This window comes from Schistocerca piceifrons, chromosome 2 (assembly GCF_021461385.2).
Source record: "Schistocerca piceifrons isolate TAMUIC-IGC-003096 chromosome 2, iqSchPice1.1, whole genome shotgun sequence".
In the NCBI taxonomy this organism is placed as follows: Eukaryota; Metazoa; Arthropoda; class Insecta; order Orthoptera; family Acrididae; genus Schistocerca; species Schistocerca piceifrons.
Window position 1 is genome coordinate 677,159,655 of NC_060139.1, and position 25,397 is coordinate 677,185,051.

At 44.7% G+C, this 25,397-nt stretch overlaps 1 protein-coding gene across 1 annotated transcript in view; it reads left to right on the forward strand.

Annotated features, from left to right (window-relative positions):
- LOC124775741 (uncharacterized transmembrane protein DDB_G0289901-like) overlaps window positions 1-25,397 on the forward strand; it is a 95,552-nt gene that overhangs the window by 65,187 nt on the left and 4,968 nt on the right. Inside the window, exons 5-7 of the mRNA XM_047250570.1 lie at window positions 10,822-11,022; window positions 16,746-19,145; window positions 22,444-23,318. Of these exons, the coding sequence (XP_047106526.1) occupies window positions 10,822-11,022; window positions 16,746-19,145; window positions 22,444-23,318 (3,476 nt within the window). The remainder of the gene's footprint in view (window positions 1-10,821; window positions 11,023-16,745; window positions 19,146-22,443; window positions 23,319-25,397) is intronic.

Consider the following 25,397-nt stretch of genomic DNA (forward strand, 5'->3'; position numbering starts at 1 on the left):
CCTCCGCCCGGGGACTGGGTGTTCGTGTTGTCCTCATCATCTTATAATCATGCGCGAAGGACTGAGAACGGAAATGGAAAGTTTTGGAACTTGTACGGGCGCTGTTGATCAAGATGTTGAGCGCCTCACAAACCAACATCATCATCTTCTTTATTCCCATAATGTGATGAATTTTATTGACTGGTTTCAAATTGAGTCCATATTTCTATATTTCCAGAAAGCTTTTGACATCGTTCCTCATAAGCGACTGCTAATCAAATTGCGTGCCTATGGAATATCGCCTCAGCTGTGCGGTTGGATTCGAAATTTCCTGTCAGATGGGTCACAGTTCGTAGTAACACACGGGATGTCATCGACTGAACCGGAAATTTAACCTGTCGTTCCCCAAGGAAGAGTTTGTAGGCCCTTTGGTGTGCTTAATGTATATAAATGATTTAGGAGACCATCTGAGAAGCCCTCTCAGATTGTTTTGATGATGATGTGTTTTACCATTTAGTAAAGTCTTGAGAAGATCAAAATTAATAATTATATGATTTGCGTAGGGTATGTACATTGAAGCGCAAAAAAAAAAAAAAAAAAAAAAAAAAAAACTGGTGTAGGCATGGGTATTCAAATACAGAGATATGTAAACAGGCAGAATACGGCGCTGCGGTCAGCAACGTCTATATAAGACAAATGTCTGGGGCTGCTGTTAGATCGGTTAATGCTCCTAAAGAGGCAGATTATCAAGATTTAAGTGCGTTGCAAATTGGTTCAAATGGCTCTGAGCACTATGGGACTTAACATCTGAGGTCATCACTCCCCTAAAAGTTAGAACTACCTAAACCTAACTAACCTTAGGACATCACACACATCCATACCCGAGGCAGGATTCGAACCTGCGACCGTAGCAGTGGCGAGGTTCCGGACTGCAGCGCCTAGAGCCGCTCGGCCACCCGGGCTGGCTACGTGGGTTTCAGCATGGTATTATAGTCGACGCACGAGCGATGGGGCACAGCATCTCCGAGGTAGCGGTGGAGACTCTCTAATGGTGTGGGGCGTGTGCAGTTGGAGTGACATGGGATCCCTGATACGTCTAGATACGACTCTGACAGGCGACACGTACGTAAGCATCCTGTCTGATCACCTGAGTCCATTCATGTCCATTGTGCATTCCGACGGATTGGGCAATTCCAGCAGGACAATGAGACATCTCACATGTTCATAATTGCTACAGAGTGGCTCCAGGAACACTCTTCTGCGTTTAAACTCTTCCGCTAGCCATCAGACTTCCCAGACACGAACGTTATTGAGCATATCTGAGATGCCTTGTAACATGCTGTTCAGAAGAGTTTTCCACCCCCTCGTACTCTTGCGGATTTATGGACAACCCTGCAGGATTAATGGTGTCAGTTCCCCCCAGAACTTCGTCAGAATTAGTTGAGTCCATGCCACGTCGTGTTGCGGCATTTGTGCGTGCTCGCGGGGGCCCTACACAGTATTAGGCAGGTGATTGAGATCCTTTAGCTCCTTAGTGTGTGTTGTGCGAAAAGTGGCGATTAGGCCTGGACAGTAAAAAGTGTGTGTTTCACATCAAAGACTGCATTTTATAGACGGAACATATAGAAGGTGTAACAAATTTATTAAACCGCTTGTCGCCACTACACATGCTCGTCTTCTTCTGGAGTACAGTATTGGATACTTAACGCATAATACTGAGGCAAAACATCGAAAAATATCCAAGAACGGCAGCTCGTTTTGTGTTACTACGATATACGGGCGAGAGTGTCACGGATATGACAAGCAACTTGGTGTATTAGCCATTAAAAGAAAGACACTAGTTACAGCGAGATCTTTCCACGAAATTACGATCACCAATTTTCTCCTCCGAATGCCAAACTACAATATTTTGTTGACTTCCTCTCACATAGTAAGAACTAAATATCATGATAAAATGAGAGAAAACAGAGCTCGCTCGGAAAGATTTAAGCGTTCATTTTTCCCATGTGCCATGCGAGAGTGCAAAAGGAGGGAAATAGTCTGAAATTGATTCTATGAATCCTCTGCCAAACACTTAATGTGAGTTAGAGAGTAATTATATAGATGTGGAGGTAAAAAGTGGTCGCTTCATTTTACAGACGTAGCTGCTCCGATTCTTCGTGGCAGAAGTTTTCATCACCAACAAGCAAAAGGATGGGAGGTGAAAGCGAACATCTCCCAGTCACCAAACGGGACACTAGTGGCATAGTTTACATCCCAAAACCTTTGATGATGATGATGTTTGGTTTGTGGGGCGCTCAATTGCCCGGTTATCAGCGCCTGTACAAATTCTCAACCTTTGCTTAGTCCAATTTTGCCATTTTCACGAATGATGATGAAATGATGAGGACAACACAAACATCCAGTCATCTCGAGGGGGGTGAAGATCCCTGATCCCGCCGGGAATCGGACCCAAAACCTTTCTGTCATTTCATGGAAGGAGGGAGGGTGTATAACTCTACAGTGTGAAGAATAACAACTTGATACTGTCAGAACTGGGTAGAGGACGTCGAATTCAACACATCTGCCCAATTATCGTGCGTCGGAAAGGTACCAAACATGAAACGTCAGCCAATCAACGGTGAACTCAAGGAAATCAACACCCATGTAGAGCTGATCGCAAGAATTTTCGATGCCGCGACAATCATTCACAACGTGCCAGGAATTTTCGAGAGGGTGTAACAACCATTTTTCTTCGACTACATTAACTTCGACAGCTGTTGGAGGCAATAAATTGAAGCACACCCTGTAAAAAATGATTTTTGTTCTTTACCTTGCTCTGGGCTTCTTATTACGTTATTATTCTCTCCTCTGTATTGCTGAATCTTTACATCAAACAGTGTTATTAATACCGATGGGAAAAAACGATCATTTAAAATTGATATCGGCATTTCACTTCCGAATAACGGGTATTTTTTCTCGGTTATAACAGGTATTTTTATTTTTTTCTATTAACCGGGTAAAATACCGAAATATCAGTTAGCCGTAACAGCAATGCTAAAGTTTTCGTTTTTAAGTAAACTTTTAATGAAATAGTATTTTTATACGTAAAATTTGCATAGCTTTGAAATATTGAGTTATTACAGAAAATGAGGAAAATCGATCAGTGCTGTTTTAATAACAATGCCGATAGAAACAGGCAACAAATACGTGGCATAAGAATTGGTACAGCCCTGTTGAGACCATAATGTTCCTGTCACCATGAGGCATGGCCTATTACAGTAGATGGTACGCGTGTAACTGCAGTGTGCAAGACTTTCCCCATTTGTTCTGTTTGGTAGTTTCTTACTATCATCGTCGGACATCAGTTGTGTTTCAGAATGGCACCTTCGCTAGTCTAGAAATATTTTACAGAGCGCGATATGAATGAAGTGCAATGCTCCATTCGCTTTAAAAGGTTAAAAACAGGAGAGCCACAACAAACTTACAAATTAATATGAAAAGAAAACTTAAAACTTGATAATTCATTCATGGTTTACAACAAAAATAGAAAGCGGCTGATTTGCTACGTGTGTATATAAAACATGCCTTTATCTGCTTTATGGCAACCATGCACTTCCGGACACATGTTCATAGGACCTTTTTTCCACTATTTCCTATCAGGAATCCGTCCCAACAGTTTCTGTTTCATTGACGTTGATCCTGTATATTCGATACCTCGAAATTTGATGCAGTATACCCGAAACATAAATCCAATGACAAGATATTCTTCAGACGAAAGAAAACTCGCTATCAGTAGTAAAAATATAGCTGGAGAGAACACAGCACCTCCTACAACAACAGAACATACATTTAAGAAGTGGACAGAAAAATTATATTTGACAGTCTGTAGCATATCTTAATCAAATGGAATAACTTGAAGAAACAACTAGCATATTTGTTTACCACTGAAAAATAGGGAAGCATGCGAAACAGAATGTACTGCACACGTAAGCGATACGAATCCTGCATTCGTATCCTGATATAGTGCAAAGGAACTGCGATCCCACGGTTCAATACACCACGAAAAGCGACAAAAATTCTTTTCATTAAATCTTATACAACCAGAAATCACTAAGCAAAATACTCCAGTGAAGTTTTATGAAAAGAATAAAAACGTTTTATAAAGATGTACTGGTACATGGGCTGGCCTACAGCCACGTGGTTAAAAAAATTGCGTAATTAAATAGTAATGTATATGAAACACATAAACAAAACACTTCTACGCTACCTTCAAAGTAATTGCCACTCACAACTGTTTATGGAGAAGATACACCAGCTCCTCACACGGGACCAAAGTGTTAACCTGTGCAGACTAGCTGCACCTGCGTCAGCCATCGATGCCGCCCAAGATGAAGTCCCTCTGACAATTCGCGAAGCCACTCGCTCCTCCTGCAGTTCCCGCCTCGCGTGATTTTACCGTTGCCTTGTTATTGCCAACTTGGCAGAAAAGGCAGATTCGTAAACATCTCTGCTCAATGATTTGTGTACGCAACCACAGTATTAAAGATAATCCAACGCAGTATCGTTTGAAAGTTGGCGGGATTACTACAAGTTTTTAAGAGGACATTTCAACTACTGTTAGCACACTGATATTACGAAAGAAATACGGAACATGCCTTCAATTGTACTACATGTTAGTCATTTCTCCAGTTATGTGTATGTCCTTCGCCTTCACCGTCTGGGGGTAGCTTGCCGTGGTTCGACTTATGAGCCCGTCGGCATGTCATGTTGGAACACAGTTTGCTTTGTCGATGACGATGATGATGATGATGTTTGGTTTTGTGGTGCTCTCAACTGCGCGGTCATCAGCGCCCGTGCACATTCCCAATTCGTGCACAGTCCAATCTAGCCAATTTCATGAATGATGATGGAATGATGAGGACAACACAAACACTCAGTCCCCGGGCAGTCCCCAACCCTTTGTCGAGTTATACAGACACGCATCAAGGCCATATACGAAGACTGTAACTGTAACACTGGCAGCGATTAGTTTATAACTTTTAGAAGAGAGATACATGTTTCAAAGTTTTACTGTCCTTCATAGTAGTAAGCATCAGTGTGTATAACAAAGGGTTCTAGTGTGGGGCACTTTTAGGATATCCTTAAGCAGTGCCAGTTGTCTCGAGTGGATCGGTCTACTACGATACGAATCTCTGTAACAATTCTGAAGGGAATGCCATAAAGTGCTTCCTTCAATTTGGGTGTCAAGCTGAAGTCACAAGCTCATAAGTCAGAGAAGTGTGGTGGGTAATGCAGCACTACCCAGCATCGTCGACAGGACTGACTGCGGACCTTTGGTACAGAGCCGAGTGGAGGGTCTGAATCAGAGGCTGAGACGGTTCTGTGACCGTGTGGGCTGCAGATTCCTCGACTTGCGCCGTAGGGTGGTGGGGTTTCGGGTTCCGCTGGATAGATCAGGAGTCCACTACACGCAACAGGTGGCTACACGGGTAGCAGGGGTTGTGTGGCGTGGGCTGGGCGGTTTTTTTAGGTTAGATGGTCTTGGGCAAGTACAGAAAGGGCTACAGCCTCAACGGGTGCGGGGCAAAGTCAGGACATGCGGGGACCAAGCAGCAATCGGTATTGTAATTGTCAACTGTCGAAGCTGCGTTGGTAAAGTACCAGAACTTCAAGCGCTGATAGAAAGCACCGAAGCTGAAATCGTTATAGGCACAGAAAGCTGGCTTAAGCCAGAGATAAATTCTGCCGAAATTTTTACAAAGGTACAGACGGTGTTTAGAAAGGATAGATTGCATGCAACCGGTGGTGGAGTGTTCGTCGCTGTTAGTAGTAGTTTATCCTGTAGTGAAGTAGAAGTGGATAGTTCCTGTGAATTATTATGGGTGAAGGTTACACTCAACAACCGAGCTAGGTTAATAATTGGCTCCTTTTACCGACCTCCCGACTCAGCAGCATTAGTGGCAGAACAACTGAGAGAAAATTTGGAATACATTTCACATAAATTTTCTCAGCATGTTATAGTCTTAGGTGGAGATTTCAATTTACCATATATAGACTGGGACACTCAGATGTTTAGGACGGGTGGTAGGGACAGAGCATCGAGTGACATTATACTGAGTGCACTATCCGAAAATTACCTCGAGCAATTAAACAGAGAACCGACTCGTGGAGATAACATCTTGGACCTACTGATAACAAACAGACCCGAACTTTTCGACTCTTTAAGTGCAGAACAGGGCATCAGTGATCATAAGGCCGTTGCAGCATCCCTGAATATGGAAGTTAATAGGAATATAAAAAAAGGGAGGAAGGTTTATCTATTTAGCAGGAGTAATAGAAGGCAGATTTCAGACTACCTAACAGATGAAAACGAAAATTTCTGTTCCGACACTGACAATGTTGAGTGTTTATGGAAAAAGTTCAAGGCAATCGTAAAATGCGTTTTAGACAGGTACGTGCCGAGTAAAACTGTGAGGGACGGGAAAAACCCACCGTGGTACAACAACAAAGTTAGGAAACTACTGCGAAAGCAAAGAGAGCTTCACTCCAAGTTTAAACGCAGCCAAAACCTCTCAGACAAACAGAAGCTAAACGATGTCAAAGTTAGCGTAAGGAGGGCTATGCGAGAAGCGTTCAGTGAATTCGAAAGTAAAATTCTATGTACCGACTTGACAGAAAATCCTAGGAAGTTCTGGTCTTACGTTAAATCAGTAAGTGGCTCGAAACAGCATATCCAGACACTCCGGGATGATGATGGCATTGAAACAGAGGATGACACGCGTAAAGCTGAAATACTAAACACCTTTTTCCAAAGCTGTTTCACAGAGGAAGACCGCACTGCAGTTCCTTCTCTAAATCCTCGCACGAACGAAAAAATGGCTGACATCGAAATAAGTGTCCAAGGAATAGAGAAGCAACTGGAATCACTCAATGGAGGAAAGTCCACTGGACCTGACGGGATACCAATTCGATTCTACACAGAGTACACGAAAGAACTTGCCCCCCTTCTAACAGCCGTGTACCGCAAGTCTCTAGAGGAACGGAGGGTTCCAAATGATTGGAAAAGAGCACAGGTAGTCCCAGTCTTCAAGAGGGGTCGTCGAGCAGATGCGCAAAACTATAGACCTATATCTCTGACGTCGATCTGTTGTAGAATTTTAGAGCATGTTTTTTGCTCGAGTATCATGTCGTTTTTGGAAACCCAGAATCTACTATGTAGGAATCAACATGGATTCCGGAAACAGCGATCGTGTGAGACCCAACTCGCTTTATTTGTTCATGAGACCCAGAAAATATTAGATACAGGCTCCCAGGTAGATGCTATTTTTCTTGACTTCCGGAAGGCGTTCGATACAGTTCCGCACTGTCGCCTGATAAACAAAGTAAGAGCCTACGGAATATCAGACCAGCTGTGTGGCTGGATTGAAGAGTTTTTAGCAAAAAGAACACAGCATGTTGTTATCAATGGAGAGACGTCTACAGACGTTAAAGTAACCTCTGGCATGCCACAGGGGAGTGTTATGGGACCATTGCTTTTCACAATATATATAAATGACCTAGTAGATAGTGTCGGCAGTTCCATGCGCCTTTTCGCGGATGATGCTGTAGTATACAGAGAAGTTGCAGCATTAGAAAATTGTAGCGAAATGCAGGAAGATCTGCAGCGGATAGGCACTTGGTGCAGGGAGTGGCAACTGTCCCTTAACATAGACAAATGTAATGTATTGCGAATACATAGAAAGAAGGATCCTTTATTGTATGATTATATGATAGCGGAACAAACACTGGTAGCAGTTACTTCTGTAAAATATCTGGGAGTATCCGTGCGGAACGATTTGAAGTGGAATGATCATATAAAATTAATTGTTCGTAAGGCGGGTACCAGGTTGAGATTCATTGGGAGAGTGCTTAGAAAATGTAGTCCATCAACAAAGGAGGTGGCTTACAAAACACTCGTTCGACCTATACTTGAGTATTGCTCATCAGTGTGGGATCCGTACCAGATAGGTTTGACGGAGGAGATAGAGAAGATCCAAAGAAGAGCGGCGCGTTTCGTCACAGGGTTATTTGGTAACCGTGATAGCGTTACGGAGATGTTTAATAAACTCAAGTGGCAGACTCTGCAAGAGAGGCGCTCTGCATCGCGGTGTAGCTTGCTCGCCAGGTTTCGAGAGGGTGCGTTTCTGGATGAGGTATCGAATATATTGCTTCCCCCTACTTATACCTCCCGAGGTAAAATTAGAGAGATTAGAGCGCGCACGGAGGCTTTCAGACAGTCGTTCTTCCTGCAAACCATACGCGACTGGAACAGGAAAGGGAGGTAATGACAGTGCCACGTAAAGTGCCCTCCGCCACACACCGTTGGTTGACTTGCGGAGTATAAATGTAGATGTAGATCGAACAAAACAGTTGCAACTTGCGCAGTATACGCCCGAGCATTGTCCTGCAAAATGATTGGTGGGTCTTACAGAAAGTGTCGCCGATTCTTGCTCTAAGCTGATTATTCCTGGAACACAGCCCGCAACTAACTAAGAGAAAAAAACGGCGACAGTTTCTGCATGACCTGCCCATCATTTTGCAGGAGAATGCCCGGGTGCACAAGGCACAAGTTGTGACTGATTCGTTCCGTCGGAGATGGGAAGTGCTGTGCCACCCACCACACTCCCCGGACTTACGCCCTTGTGACTTCAACTTCATTACACAGATGAAGGAAGCACGTCATGGTATTCGCTTCAGAATCTTTGAACAATAGGCCCCTCCACTCGAACTATCAACACAACTGACGCTTCTAAGGTTATTCTATGACTTTCAGACCGCTGGTAAGGTGTTATACACTACTGGCCATTAAAATCGCTACACCAAGAAGAAACTCAGATGACAAACGGGTATTCATTGGATAAATATATAATACTAGAACTGACATCTGATTACATTTTCACGCAATTTGGGTGCATAGATCCTGAGAAATCAGTACCCAGAACAACAACCTCTGGTCGTAATAACGGCCTTGATACGCCTGGGCATTGAGTCAAACAGAGCTTCGATGGCGTGTACGGGTACAGCTGTCCATGCAGCTTCAACACGATACCACAGTTTATCAAGAGTAGTGACTGGCGTATTGTGACGAGCCAGTTGATCGGCCACCATTCACCAGACGTTTTCAATTGGTGAGAGATCTGGAGAATGTGCTGGCCAGGTCAGCAGTCGAGCATTTTCTGTAACCAGAAAAGCCTGTACAGGACCTGCAACATGCGGTCGTGCATTATCCTGCTGAAATGTAGGGTTTCACAGGGATCGAATGAAGGTTGGAGCCACGGGTCGTAACACATCTGAAATGTAGCGTTCACCGTTAAAAGTGCCGTCAATGCGAAAAAGAGGTGACTGAGACGTGTAAGCAATGGCACCTCATACCATCACATAGGGTGATACGCCAGTATGGCGATGACGAATACACGCTTCCAATGAGCGTTCACCGCGATGTCGCCAAACACGGATGCGTCCATCATGATACTGCAAACAGAACCTGGATTCATCCGAAAAAATGACGTTTTGCCATTCGTGCACCCAGGTTCGTCGTTGAGTACACCATCGCAGGCGCTCCTGTCTGTGATGCAGCGTCAAGGGTAACCGCAGCCATGGTCTCCGAATTGATAGTCCATGCTGCTGCAAACGTCGTCGAACTGTTCGTGCAGATGGTTGTTGTCTTGCAAACGTCCCCATCTGTTGACTCAGGGATCGAGACGTGGCTGCACGATCCGTTACAGCCATGCGGATAAGATGACTGTCATCTCGACTGCTAGTGATACGAGGCCGTTGGGATCCAGCACGGCGTTTCGTATTACCCTCCTGAACCCACCGATACCATATTCTGCTAACAGTCATTGGATCTCGACCAACGCGAGCAGCAAAGTCGCGATACGATAAACCGCAATTGCGATAGGCTACAATCCGACCTTTATCAAAGTCGGAAACGTGATGGTACGCATTTCTCCTCCTTACACGAGGCATCACAACAACGTTTCACCAGACAACGCCGGTCAGCTGCTGTTTGTGTATGAGAAATCAGTTTAAATCTTTCCTCATGTCAGCATGTTCTTGGTGTCACCATCGGCGTCAACCTTGTGTGAATGCTCTGAAAAGCTATTCATTTGCATATCACAGCAACTTCTTCCTGTCGGTTAAATTTCGCACCTGTAGCACGGCATCTTCGTGGTGTAGATATTTTAATGGCCAGTAGAGTATGAAACATGTGTCAAATGGTTCAAATGGCTCTGAGCACTATGGGACTTAACATCTGAGGTCATCAGTCCCCCAGAACCTAGAACTAGTTAAACCTAACTAACCTAAGGACATCACACACATCCATGCCCGAGGCAGGATTCGAACCTGCGATCGAAGTGGTAGCGCGGTTCCAGACTGAAGCGCCTAGAACCTCTCGGCCACACCGGCCGGCGAAACATGCATCTATTTTGTATAAGTTGTAAATAAATAGTTGCCAGAATTAAAGTTCTAAGCCTCGTACATGAGATATGTAGACATAAGACACGACATACATTTCACGACGAAAACAACCAATGTCTTCCAAGGAAGACAACGTTTGTAAGGCGCAGATACCCATTCTACAGGTCTGTCAGCCAACAGTGTCATGCTATATCACTTTGTTCTTATTTTTGAAGACGTACATCTGAACACTATTTCAGTGTAGTTATTTATCATTTAATAATGCGATGTTACTAACGATTGTGCAAGAAGAACTCTTGTTTTGCTTGTAAATGACAGAGCGAACTGGGGATGTCAGATAGGGCAGAGACAACCTGATGAGTGTTTTTCGCATGTGACAGTTGGTACGCGTGTTTGCAGGTGACGGCTCGGCGGACTGCCCGTCTGAGGGCTTCCACGCCGTGCCTGGCGACTGCACCAAGTTCGTGCGCTGCGTGCAGGGCGACGGCCGCAGCCTGCTGCGCTACGAGTTCTCCTGCGGCCCCGGCACCGTCTGGGACCCCGACGCCGGCGTCTGCAACCACGCCTGGGCCGTCGCCAGGAGCGAGTGCCGCGCTGCAGGTACTGACCCAACACTACAGGCCCCTGTCCCGCAAAGAAGCAGCTGTTTCTCTGAGGAAAGGCGAATCATTTTAGCCTCGAATACGCTCTTTGAAATCTGATACTATCACGGTTTAAATACAGGGAACGAGGCGTTATTGCAACAGTGCACAAACTACACTGATATGGGACTCAAAGGCCGCTAATGCCAGGCAGTAGTTAAGAAGGGAACGAGACAGCTTTCTAGCCTTTACCCTGTGGTGTTCAATTTGTATATAAAGCCAGCAGTGAAGGAAGCCAAGGAGAAATTTAGAAAAGGTGTTAAGGGCCAAGAGAGAGAAAGGAAAACTTTTAGGATTTGACGATTATGACGTAATTCTGCCAGAGACATCAAACAACTTGGAAGACCATTTGAACAAAGTGGATCATTGAACAGAAGTAAATCAAAGGGGAATGAGATGTAGTCGTATTATATCACGTGACGATGACATTTGTGCTGTGTCCTCCTTTTTCTTGCCATAGTAGTAGTACGGCGGTGAAATTTTATACAGGGTCCCTCATTGATAGTGACTAGGCCAAATATCTCACGAAATAAACCTCAAACGAAAATACTACAAAGAACGAAACTTGTCTAGCTTCAAGGGGGAAACCAGACGGCACTATGGTTGGCCCTCTAGATGGCGCTGCCATAAGTCAAACGGATATCAACTGCGTTTTTTTAAAAATAGGAACCCCATTTTTATCACATATTCGTGTAGTACGTAAAGAAATACGAATGTTTTAGTTGTACCACTTTTTACGCTTTGTGGTAGATGGTGCTGTAATAGTCACAAACATATGGCTCACAATTTTATACGAACAGTTGGTAACAGGTAGGTTTTATAAATTAAAATACAGAACGTAGGTACGTTTGAACATTTTATTTCGGTTGTTCCAATGTGATACGTGTACCTTTGTGAACTTATCATTTCCGAGAACGCATGCTGTTACAGCGTGATTACCTGTAAATACCACATTAATGCGGTTAATGCTCAAAATGATGTCCGTCAACCTCAATGCATTTGGCAACACGTGTAACGACATTCCTCTGAACAGCGAATAGTTTAGATTGTCATCGATAAAATGGGGGCCAATTATCCTTCCTCCCTTAATGCCGCACCATACATTAACCCGCCAAGGTGGCTGATGTTCCACTTGTCGCAGCCATCGTGGATTTTCCGTTGCCCAGTAGTGCATATTATGCCGGTTTACGTTGCCACTGTTGGAGAATGAACTTCGTCGCTAAATAGAACGCGTGCAAAAAATCTGTCATCGTCCCGTAATTTATCTTGTGCACATTGGCAGAACTGTACACGACGTTCAGAGTCGTCGCCATGCAATTCCTGGTGTGTAGAAACATGGTACGTGTGCCATCGATGTTGAAGTAACATTCTCAACACCGACGTTTTTGAGATTCCCGATTCTCGCCCAATATGTCTGCTAGTGATGTGCGGATTAGCCGCGACAGCAGCTAAAACACTTACTTGGGCATCATCATTTGTTGCAGGTCGTGGTTGACGTTTCAGATGTGGCTGAACACTTCCTGTTTCCTTAAATAACGTAACTATCCTGCGAACGGTCCGGACACTTGGATGATGTCGTCCAGGATACCGAGCAGCATACATAGCACACGCCCGTTGGGCATTTTGATCACAATAGCCATACATCAATACGATATCAACCTTTTCCGCTATTGGTAAACGGTCCTTTTTAACACGGGTACTGTATCACGAAGCAAATACCGTCCGCACTGGCGGAATGTTACGTGATACCACGTACTTATACGTTTGTGACTATTACTGTGCCATCTATCACAAAGCGAAAAAAGTGGTCCAACTAAAAAATTCATAATCCTTTTTTACTTACTACACGAATATGTATTAAAAAAATGGGAGTTCATATTTTAAAAAAAACGCATGTGATATCCGTTTGACCTATGGCAGCGTCATCTAGCGGGCCAACCGTAGCGCCATCTGGTTTCCCTCTTCAAGCTAGACGAGTTTCGTTCTTTGTAGTTTTTTTGTTTGATGCTTATTTCGTGAGATATTTGGCCCGGTCACTATCAATGTACCACCCTGTACATGAAGTTCTTGCTTTCTTGCTGAAGATGACAAGTTAGCTACCGTATTTTTGGGCACTCTGGTGGCCTTGTAGTTGGTGGAGAGCTGCGACTCAAGTACACACACAAATTTAGACAACATTGTCTATGGAGTACAGCGACCTGGTGCTTTAGTTAGGTTAAAACCACACTGTCCAAGTGCACGATCGTGGTATCACGAGAAAACCGAGAAGCCGACAACACCAGCCACAGGGCGCCAAAAATTCTGAAGATAGATTTAACATAAGCCGAAACTGATAAATAAACAAATATTATTTCGATCTCGACTGTTGGTTTTCACTTAAACAAGTAGACACAGCCTGCTTCATCGTCACTTTTCACTTTGAGTCTAGCGTAAAAGAAGATGCTTTAAAATGCGTGCGATTCGTACAAATATTCGCGATGCACGGCGCTACATAACAAGCTGTATCGATGATTATCCAAGCCTACGCTAAAATGGAGCACTTTATTTATTCCTAGTTGGTTTAGTAAGGTCATGAATTGAGTTATATCCCTTGCATATCTAGCAAGAAGCAAACTAATGATCGTATGAAATGTAATAATGTTCGTTCCGTCTAGCTTGATTGACGGAGAAATCAGACATTATAACTGTTATTCTCTTCGGAAATCACTTAAACAGTTGACTACCGGCTAGCGTAAAGTTCACTACGTTAAAATTTCAGAAAGCAAATATCAAGTATTATCATCTCAGTGTTGTTCGTTATCCATATTCTTTATCTGTTAATAACTTCAGTTGCTCCCACTATCTCCGAAAATAAGTTTTTTTTAACTGATTTATCAGACGTGGGAAAAATGGTGATCTTTGGACTCAATGCCGTCCATACGGTGAATTCGCTTTTAGGCAAAATTTTAATAATAGTGATATGATGTTTCAACTTCCAAATCACAATTCCACATCACATCTGAGCGAGTAGTGCTAACGGACAATTTTCGTACAGAACAGATTTGAATACACAGATAAAACAAGCTATGGCGTTGAGCTTTAATTTCTTATGGTACGTTTACTCTTCGTTACCATCCTTCACCTTTTACATATTTTTATTTAAATATTATTCAAGTATCTTTCCGAAACGTTTTTTAGAAGAAGGGATGAACTGAAAGTAACATCTAGTAAACTAGTTTTGTTACTTGGGCAGCAAATAACTGACGCAGAAATTGGCATTAGCAAGAAAAGCCTCTATGAAAAAGAGAAATATGTAACAACTAAACACACATTTAACTTTTAGGGAGTGTTTTCCGAAAGTATTTGTAGTACATGGAAGTGAAACGGTACAGACCAGGAGAAAATAGAAAATGTTAAAGCGTAGTACTACAGTAGAATACGGAAGATTAAATAGGTAGTTATGATAACTAATAAAATGATACTCAATCGAATCGGAGAGAAAATAAATCTAGGGCACAATTTGAATAAAAGAAGGCGTAGGTTGGCAAGATACGTCCTGAAACATCACGAATAGTTTGGTAACTCAGGAAAATTCGTATGGGGGGAGCGGGTTAGAAATTGTAGAGGGAGACCAAAATCTGACTTCAGTAAATACGTTCAAGTGGATGTAGGCTGCGGCAGTTACTAGAGAGATTTGCACAGTACATGCTGTCGCTTAAATCTGCATCAAACCAGTCTTCAGTCGGAAGACCATTAAAGCATCAACAATCTGGTTGATGAGAATGACATATTTGAATTCTATTTGCTTGAATCTTCAAATACCATTTTTAGGGCACATGAACTTCTTTCAAACCTGGTCGATGGGACTGTGCTATGACCTGGCATTTGCACAATATTTGTACAATCCCTAATAAACTACTTCTATTCAAAATGGAGTTATAACACTCCGTAACTGGTCTGGATAGTAAAAATATTTTGTAGATGAACGATGAAAAATGTTCCCTTAGATAATAAAGACCTTATCTGCGCGATTCAGTGCATTGCACTACAAGAATACAACGCCAGATGCAACGCACACGACTTTCTTGTGAAACGTTATTATCCCGCATCCCGCAATGAAAACATTTTGCGTTTGACGTGTTTTGTTTTCTATACTTTTAAATTAATTGTCCATTTTCTCCGTTCGTGCTTCTGAAACTGAAATAAGACTAATTGGCACAACTGCTACACTACTGATTTAAAGCCGGCCGAAGTGGCCGTGCGGTTAAAGGCGCTGCAGTCTGGAACCGCAAGACCGCTACGGTCGCAGGTTCGAATCCTGCCTCGGGCATGGATGTTTGTGATGTCCTTAGGTTAGTTAGGTTTAACTAGTTCTAAGTTCTAGGGGACTAATGACCTCAGCAGTTGAGTCCCATAGTGCTCAGAGCCATTTGAACCATTTTTTACTGATTTAAATCCAGTTGCAAATAAAGTCACTACTAATACGGTCACTGGACTATAAGCAATAAATCACTAACTGTTTCATTTTTCATAACTGGTGTTGCGAAACACACTCATCGCAGAGAGTAAGTCTCTGGATAGTAGTTTAAGAAGCACGATAATCCAATCGTCATAGAAGATCAACTAAAATGTCGCAGTCCGTTATCTTGAAAAAACTTCATCCAGCTTAATACGACCCTGCAACCTATCACAAATCACAAGGCTGTCACAAAAATAAATAAGTAAATATATAAAAAATGCGACTAGCGTGAATCACAAATCACAAACCTTGCTCTCCTAAAATCGCGTTTCGATCCGAAACTACCATCTTCGCTCTGTGTGCTGCAGGGCGGCTTCCTTCCCACAAAACTACACGAGGCCTCGTGACGAATTAAAATTCCCGAAGTCTAGAGCAGCCCCCAATACTTGTATAAACGCTCAAGACTTCTAACCACCTAGCACTTCAGTAGTTTACTGGCGTTTCCCTCAGTAATGGGCGTTCCCACTGTTTCTTCTTCTTCTACTACTAATGGTATGTTTCAAGATTGGTAGTACCTCCTGCCTGTACCTCCACCACCCGTTGCTATTACTTGCGGCCTGGCTTTCAAGAAAGTTTCCACTGATCTAAAATTAATTCTCTAAGTCTTTGCCCGGCCTTTCTTGAAAGTCTACCAATAGTCGTAGGTGTTTACCGACGAAGAAAACGACCGGGCCTGCAAGACGATCGGGTGCATCTTCCATGGAAAGTCCGTTGAACACTAGCAAGGCACAACACGCAATGCTGTCTGATGTTCCTTTTTTTTATTTATGAATTTGGTCAACTATGGACCGCAAAGAGCATGAGACTTCTTGGCTTTTGTTCTTTTCTTCTTCCAGACCTTCACTATTCTTTCACTTGTTTTTTTTTTCTTCCTCCTCGGAAACGGTCCGTTTGGGCCTCCTATTTGATGGTTTCTCTTGAAACGATTTTATACTGTTAACTCTGCATTTGAACTCACTTCTATTGTGGATCATCTGTGGCGTAATTTCAACTTCCGCTGCATCCCTCTTCCCCTTATCTATACATTTCGATGGCTGCATAATGTCTATCACTAAACGTTATTAAAATTTTCAGTGATTGTCTAAACTGCAATTTCAACAACATAAATCGAGAAGTTTCTCTCACTAACATCTTTACAGTTCATTTAAATAATCTTTCACTGACCTCTCGCTTCTTTTACCCAGGGAGCCAGCAAACGACTATGACGACGTCCTCCTCTTCCTCATCTTCATCATCGTCCAGCAGTATGAGCAGCAGCAGCAGCAGCGAGCAGATGTCGAGCAGCAACCAGACCACAGCGACCACCGATTCCGGAGGCTCCACGACGAGCAGCACTTCCAGTTCTTCCAGCAGCTCCAGCAGCAGTTCCCAGCAACAGTCTAGCTCGTCGCAGTCGTCTAGCAGCAACATGACCAGCACTACCATCACCACCTCAGGTAGCCAGACAGCCACCACAGCCGCTGCCGGTAACCAGGAGTCTACATCCTCCTCATCTGGTAGTCAGAACCAACAATCGACCACTTCATCGCAAAGTGGAAGCCAACAGTCTTCCTCTGGCAGTCAAAATCAGCAGACCACATCTTCTTCGGGCAGCGAACAGCAATCGACCACGTCATCTATGACTGGGAGTCAGCAGACGTCTTCAGGCAGCCAGAACCAGCAGGGCACTAGTTCGTCAGAAAGTCAGAATCAGCAGACCACTAGTTCATCAGGAAGCGAGAATCAGCAATCTACAAGCTCCTCAGGCAGTGAACAGACCTCGTCTTCGTCGACATCTTCAGAAAATCAGCAGTCCACTTCTTCAGGAAGCGAAAACCAGCAAACATCGTCATCTAGCAGTCAGAATCAACAAGGGACTTCGTCATCTGGATCCCAACAGACTACATCATCTTCATCTGAAAGCGGTCAGTCCGGATCGTCATCTGGGAGTGACAGTCAGCAGTCATCGTCGTCAGGCAGCCAACAACAGACAGGATCGTCCTCTGGCAGCGAGCAAACAGGGTCGTCCTCTGGCGGCGGAGAGCAACAGCAGACGTCAGGAGGAGCAACACAGCCGATGACGCCAGCCACGTCGACCACTGCCAGGCCAGAAGGAAGCGGCGGAAGTGGCGGTAGCGGGGGTAGTGGTGGCAGTGGACAGTGCTCTTCCGAAGGATTCCACCCAGTTCCTGGTGACTGTAAGAAATTCATACGATGCGTGGATAATGGGCAGGGTGGTTTCACAAGGTACGAATTCACGTGCGCTGAGGGAACTGTGTGGGATCCTGCCACTACAGCATGCAACCACCCTTGGGCCACGCAAGGTGAGTGTGGGACAGGAGGCGCATCCCAACCGTCTGGAGACGGAGATACAGGTGGCAGTGGACCTACTGGTGAACAAAGCAGTTCTACAGCTTCACCTGAGGACGGAAGCTCATCACCAGATGGTGGATCGACAACTGGAGGTCCACCAGCAACTGATGGCTCATCGACCACACCAGGAGCTGGTGACAGCGCGCCTTCGCCGCCAGGCGCTCCTGAAGGTGGTTCGACACCACCTGCTGGATCTGGAGAAGGAGCACCAGCAGAAGGTTCAACAACACCAGCTGGTACTGGAGATGGCAGTCCGAGTAGCGAAGGAGGTCAAACTCCAGGATCTGATGGAGACGGAGGACAATCACCAGGGCCTGATGGAGATGGAGGCCAATCACCAGGGCCTGATGGGGACGGAGGCCAATCACCAGGACCTGATGGGGATGGAGGTCAGTCACCAGGACCTGATGGGGAAGGGGGTCAGTCTCCAGGACCTGATGGAGAAGGGGGTCAGTCTCCAGGAACAGATGGTACTGGCACAGATGCGTCGTCAACAGCTTCTCCTGATATGAGTTCCATTTCGCCAGGAGAAACTGATGGCTCTTCTACACCTGCAGGAACTGATGGCGAAACTTCTTCCCAACCTACCGACTCAGGTGAAGCTTCATCACCACAGCCAGAATCCGAAAACACTTCTCCATCCACTGATGGAGGTCAAAGTCCGCCGTCGCAGGGAGGTGACGGAAGCGATCAAACTGCACCAGATTCAGGAGACAACACTTCGTCAGGACCTGAGGGGTCGGGAGAAGCAAGTACCGCGACACCGACCGAAACAGCAGGAGGTACTCCAGGACAGGGTGGTGACGGCACCAGTACTTCAGGTACCGGGGAAACGAGCGAACCACCGGCAGAGGCGACGAAGCCATCCGGCGATGGCACTAATACCTCAAGCACGGCGCCCTGCAACACGACGCCGAAACCACAAGACATTAAGTGTACGGAGGCCGGATACTTCCCACACCCTACGGACTGTCGCAAGTTCTATCGTTGCGTCGACTGGGATGGAAACAAAGGCGAGCGCTTCTCCGTGTATCACTTCGAGTGTGGTGAAGGAACCATCTTTGATCCGAGCTTGAGTGTTTGCAACCACGCAGACTCAGTATATCCGCCAAGGGACTGTTCCGGTGGAGGCGGCGGTGGTGGTGGTGGTGACGCAGGAAGCGAGACACCGACTGCTGAAACCTCAACACCAGCTGCTGGCAGTAGCAGTCCTCCACCAGGAGAAACGACTGGTAAGTTATTATTTCACAGCAAGAGACCTCTTGCATTGCCTGCTGAGGACGCAAGTATTATTTCTAGTACTAACAGCACTTCATCATTCTGCACCTTGCTAATTACTTAATTTGCATCACATGACCAGAAAAAACAAAAGCAGCGATAAAACGAATTTTCACTCGCTGCGACTGCGAATCAATTTATTCAGCACAGCACGTGGTTCAGAAGTCTTCCGTCATCAGGTGTGGTAAGGTGAGAAACAAATTAGCTGCATAAGTGTGTAACTAAATTAGCTCAGCAGTGGCAGTTTCTGAAACTTTGCAAACGAAACACAAGAAGAAAACACTTAAACCGTGCAAGAAGTGGCTAGATTTTACACACTCCTTGCACTCCAAGAGAAGTACAATATAGAACCTGACACTAAGGAAATAGACTTATGCACGTTGCCTGTCATGACGTCGGGAAATACACAGGCCACATATGATGATGGATGTAATCTTAAACAAGTAGTGTCACGAATACATTAATTCCCAGTGGCAGAGATGGAACATGCCTTTTGTTTCTGCTGATTCTCAGGCTGCCATAGTAGCCACCACTCCATTTGTTTCATGATGGATAAATGTATGCACAAAAAGAATTTTCTTCTCAGTCACAAACAAACTACGTACATCCCGACACTGGAGATCGAGATTGCAAAAGAAACAGTAAACAATATGTCACTACGTCAGTGGTTTGTAGAGCACATTTTTCCCTATGAGTCTACACAATCTTTCTTGCACCCTCCGGACTGCACTGTCACGAGGAACGTGGACACAGCAGCTGATGATTGCCAATACACTACGACTAAATGGTACAGCGCCAAGTATTAGGTCTACAACTTTACTTCCGCCGTTTTGCAATAGACGGCATTAGCGGCAAGTTGGGTTCAGGTAGTTGGTCATAGGTGCAATACAATGAGCTTAGGCATCTGTAAACATAATGCCATAACAATATTAGTCCATTTGTGATTTCATCATAAGATTATTCTCGATTAAGTAGGGCAACTTACGTACCCATTTCTCGCCATTTGAGGGAAGTCTTAATTTTCTGCTTTAACATGAAGAAATTTGCGGCTGTGGCTCTTAAAATGCTGAGTAAGACCAGTGGTGAGGGAACTATTAATGGAAGAACGTGCAGAGAATGTTTCCAACGCCTTAAGAACGATGATTTTGATGTCGAAGACCGGCATGGTGGTGGAAGACAGAACGTTTTCGTAGCTACTGAAACAGACGAAGACAGTCAGAGTACATAATTATCGAAAGCAATTGATGCGCTCGAGCCCAGCACTGAAACACAAACGGCCACAATACAGCGATAGACCCGTAAAGGTAATTTTGCAGCAGGTCAGTGCTCGACCCCATGTCGCAAAACCCGTCAAAATATACGTGGAAACATTGAAATGAGAAGTCCTATTCCTCTCGCCGTATTCTCCATACGTTATCTCTCTCTGAGTACCAACTTTTTCAACCAGTGGCATACAGTCTGGCTGACCAGCACATCCGATCATATGAGCAAGTGCAAAATTGAATCGATTCATGGATCCCCACAAAAGACACCCAGTTCTTCCGCCACGGGATTCGTATGCTTTCCGAAAGATGGGAAAATGTAGTGGCCAGCGATGGGCAATACTATGAATCATAATTTTTTGTAAGTTTTTCACAATAAAACTCCGAACTTCGAGACAAAATGGTGGAAGGAAAGTTGTAGACCTAGTAATATCGCTTGATGGATGTAGAAATTTAATTCTTAGTTTTCTTGTCATGCATTCAACTAAAGCGGTAGAGATTCTCAGTAAATAACGGTACGACGACTTTCACCTGTTGTGCCAACATACCCTGATGCTGATGTTAACGAAGTCACAGGCACCAGAAAGGTGAGTGCACCAGAGAAATTCTTTAAGTTACAGAATTTCGATTCGTGTCACTATTCATTCCAGACTTAAGAAGAAACGTGTGTGCAGCGTGGTGCACTATTTATTTTGCAAACTCAGTACTGGCCCATTTATGTTACAAGATCTCTCGGCTTACAAACAAAGTTAACACGTGCCACTGACAGCAGCACAGAAAAAGCTACTTATTCTGATGAAAAAACCAGTTATATGGTATTGACACTTTTATTCCTCTGATTACACGTGGCAAACGTCAAGGTCAATTCAAGAGAGTGAAAGAACCCAGGGAATTATTATTTCTAGGACAATATTTTGGGTACTGGTTAGCCCCTTCTGTTATTTTTACTAAACCTAGAGATAAATTAATTGTTCCCACCTCCATACCCGCCCACGTGTATCAAATTTCAATCATTTCTATGTATTTTAAATTAGATAAATGACAAACGTTTCTAACAAACATCTAGAAACCTATTAGTCAATCATTACTTCGGCAGCAGAACTTCAGTTTCTATGTTAGGAAAAAACTGTTGCAAAGTTTCATTCCCAGTTTATGAAGTCGGATTTCTTTTACAACTAAGGTCTGCTTCCCGTAAGACGCTAAGCTATTTTTATATATGACATTTAGTAATCATTAGAACTACCGTATCCCTTGAACAAGGTTCATGGTATGACTTATTCACAGAGATTCTTCTAGATAAATTCCACTTGCAATAATATATGTTTGAAACATTCCATGCAAATGTCTTTGTTTATGATGCTTATATTTTCATTATGTACTCAGTTTGGGAATTATGTGACTGCATCCTCAGATTCGACGCCACTGTCCAAATCGGTTGACCACGGAGCATGTCGAGCAACTCAAATGGTGTGCATACAGAATATAAACTGTGCAAGCTAACTGCAACAGTAGGTGATTCAAGAAGACACCAGCAACATATGTAAGCACGTGTAACCAAAATTGGACAGATAATCAAAAGCGTCTCGACGTGGGTACAACCGTCTTCTCGAATCTCCTAAAGCTGGCTTGCACAGTGCGTCTTATATGTTTGTATGTATTTGAGTTGGTCGATATACCCCGTGGCTGACTGATTTTGACAGCCATATGGACGTGAGAGGATGGATTTAGGTAAGTTTGAAGTCGGTAACATATTGTCAATTTTACTCCAAACATATACCATTTGTAAATATAGGAAGAGCACTATTGGGAAGATGTATCATACAAAAGAAATTGTAATTCTACTGAAAAAAATATTCCAGTAGTTTTTCGGCGTAAACGTGGAAATAGCATGAACACCCACACACAGTAATTGTTGTTGACAGTAAGAGCAATAATGTTGTCTTCTCGCTCCTGTGGATACGATTTAACTCATTTCTTATTTTTCCGCTAGGTACTGCAGAGGGTACTTCAGAAGCACCGGGGACCACGGGTTCTGAGGAATCTAGCACCACTCCTGGAGCAACTGAAGGCGGTACTCCAGAAACCACGGGCACAGATGGATCGACGACTCCTGCCGGCGAAACGACAAACACAGATGGCGGTTCGACACAACCTGAAGAAACTGGAGGCACCGCGCCCGAGCAATCGACGACACCAGGAGAGACCACGGGAACCGACGAAGCAGGCACTACGACACCCGCAACGGCAGCCACCGATGCTCCTCCGACTGATCAGACTTCCACGGTGAACACCGGCTCGACTGATCCCGAAGGAACATCTCCTGGTGGCGAAACTACAAGCACTCCCGAGGGATCGACGGGTGGCGAAACTTCTAACCCTCCTACTGATACGACTAGCGGAGGAGAAACAACGGACGGAACAGAGACTTCTACTCCCACCACAGGGGCGGAGGAAACCTCGACGCCTGGCGGAACAACCGGGACGGCGGAGACTTCGACGCCCGGTGAGACGACGAGCACCGGAGACTCTTCGACGAGCGGTCCGGACGGAACGGAGGCCACGGAATCACCAACGTCCGGTACGACAGAAGCGCCTTCAGGAGGCTCTGGCGGCCAGCAAGGCTCGTGCCCAGGTCCGCTGAAACCAGGCCAGGCACTGCTCGTCTGCCCCACCGCTTTCCGGCAGCATCCCACCCGCTGCGGGCTCTTCTATCAGTGCACAGTCTCGCAAGACTGGCGCGACGTGAGCATCCAGGTGTTCGCCTGCGGAAACGGCACCGAATACGACGAGAATGAAATCCAGTGCTTGCCGCCAAAGGAACCACGCGCCTGTGAAATGTCGGATGCCAGGACGACTTTCCAGCAGGTAAGATTTGGCATTAGATTCTTTTCTTTCTAATTCTCATGCACAACCTCGTTCTCCGTAAGTTTGCAGACTATTATCTACTCAAAATAAGATCCATTGACGTGATATATTGTTTGCAGTGAGTTTTCAGTGTCTTCGCGGTCTTGTAAATGTCTTGAGTTTGCGGGTCACAGCTCTATGAATCTCCTCAAATTTGTCGAATTTTTACCCTTCAACTGCCTTTTCAGTGTTGGGGAAGTAGTGAGGAGAGGGACGAAGGAACACTAAGCCTTGGTTTCCAGCAAAGAAGGTCACTTACCCTACAACCAGCCCGCCCAGTTAGTCGTGCGGTCTGACGCACTGCTTCCCGAACGGGAAGGTGTGCCTGTCCCTGGCACGAATCCGCCCGGTGGGTTAGTGTCGAGGTACGGTGTGCCTGCCAGCCTGTGGATGGTTTTTAAGGTTTTCTATCTGCCTCGGCAAATACGGGCTGGTTCCCCTTATTCCGCCTCAGTTACACTGTGTCGGCGATTGCTGCGCAAACACTGTCTCCACGTATGCGTACACCATAATTACTCTAACGCGCAAACATTTGGGTTATACTCGTCTGGAATGAGACGTTCCCGGGGAGTATGGGGGGGGGGGGGGGGGGTCCACTGGGGCCGAACCGCACAATAACCCTAGGGTCGGTGTGGGGCGGCTGTGGGTGAAATGGATAGCTGTAGCCTATTGTGGGGTTGTGTACCACTGAGGGCTACGGCGGGGATGAAGCCTCTCCGTCGTTTCTAGGTCTCCAGTTCAATACATACATACATACATACCCTACAACCTCTCAATATGCAAATATTATACCACAGTGCCAATGATCACAGTACTTCAGGACGCTGAATATTTTTCCGACAATGTATTCCTCAACCTTTACCAGTACACATGATAGAAAATTCGCGACTAACGCTCAGCTATGAATAGGTGTTCAAAGTTTGCCTGGTTTTGTACGTTCAGTTGCAATCATTATCTCCTGCTAATTCAGCTTAACATAATAGGCATTACCTGGGATAAACTTACTGAAACGCACACCCTTTCAAGCACTCTTCGTTGATTGGTTGTCGCCTTGTGGCCGTAGCCCCACGATGTTTGATTTACGACCTACGGTTATCGGGAAAATTTGTTCGATTTCACGTCTCCTATCCCGATCTAGTTTCACTATTAGGCTGCATTTCTTTACTCTGTCCTCCCTGCAAAATCAGTCCTTTGCAAACCAATGCGAAGGGCATTGTACTTCCCATTGTACCAGGTACTGAGGCTTCTTCCATTTCCATTCACATATGGAGCGCGGGCGGAATGTTTGCTTAAACGACTCCGTGCGTGCTATGACTATTCTAATCTTGTCTTCCGGATCCCAACGGAGGAGGAGGGGGGGGGGCGGGATTCATAGGGGCTTGTGGGATATTCCTAGATCCATCATTTAAAGCTAGTTTTTGAAAAATCTTTGTAAGTAGGCTTCTACCGAATTGTTTGCATCGCTTTTCAATAATATCCCAGTTCGTTTCTTCAGCATCTCCATGATGGTCTCCCATGGCACAAACAAACGTGTGTACACTCATGCTGGTCTTCTTCGTTTTCGTCCATTATCCCTTGTCGTCCTATTTGACATGGGACACACACACTTTGACAAATATTCAACGTAGGGTCGCATGAGAGTTTTGTAAGCAATTTCATTTGTGGACTACTGCATTTTCCTAGTAGCCTACCAACCAATGAACAGAGCTCTACCACTTGCTTTTTCTACAAATGAGAATATCTAATCGTTCCATTTCATTTCCTTACAAATTATTACATGAATGAGAATGTTGGGAAATGAGATTTTTTTTTTAGGATTTTAAGCAGATCACTTCTATAGAAACAAACCTAATCGCTTTTAATTTCCATTACCTGTCATTGCCAAAATTCTGATAAGATGTCTTACGCATTTGTATACTCATAAACACCTGTTGATACAAATATTGTTTGCGAAACCGATCGTGCCTTTGAATAAAGATTTTTAACAGTCGCAGCGGTCCTTCTTACTCAACACGGAATATTTCGACTGTGGATGCCCTG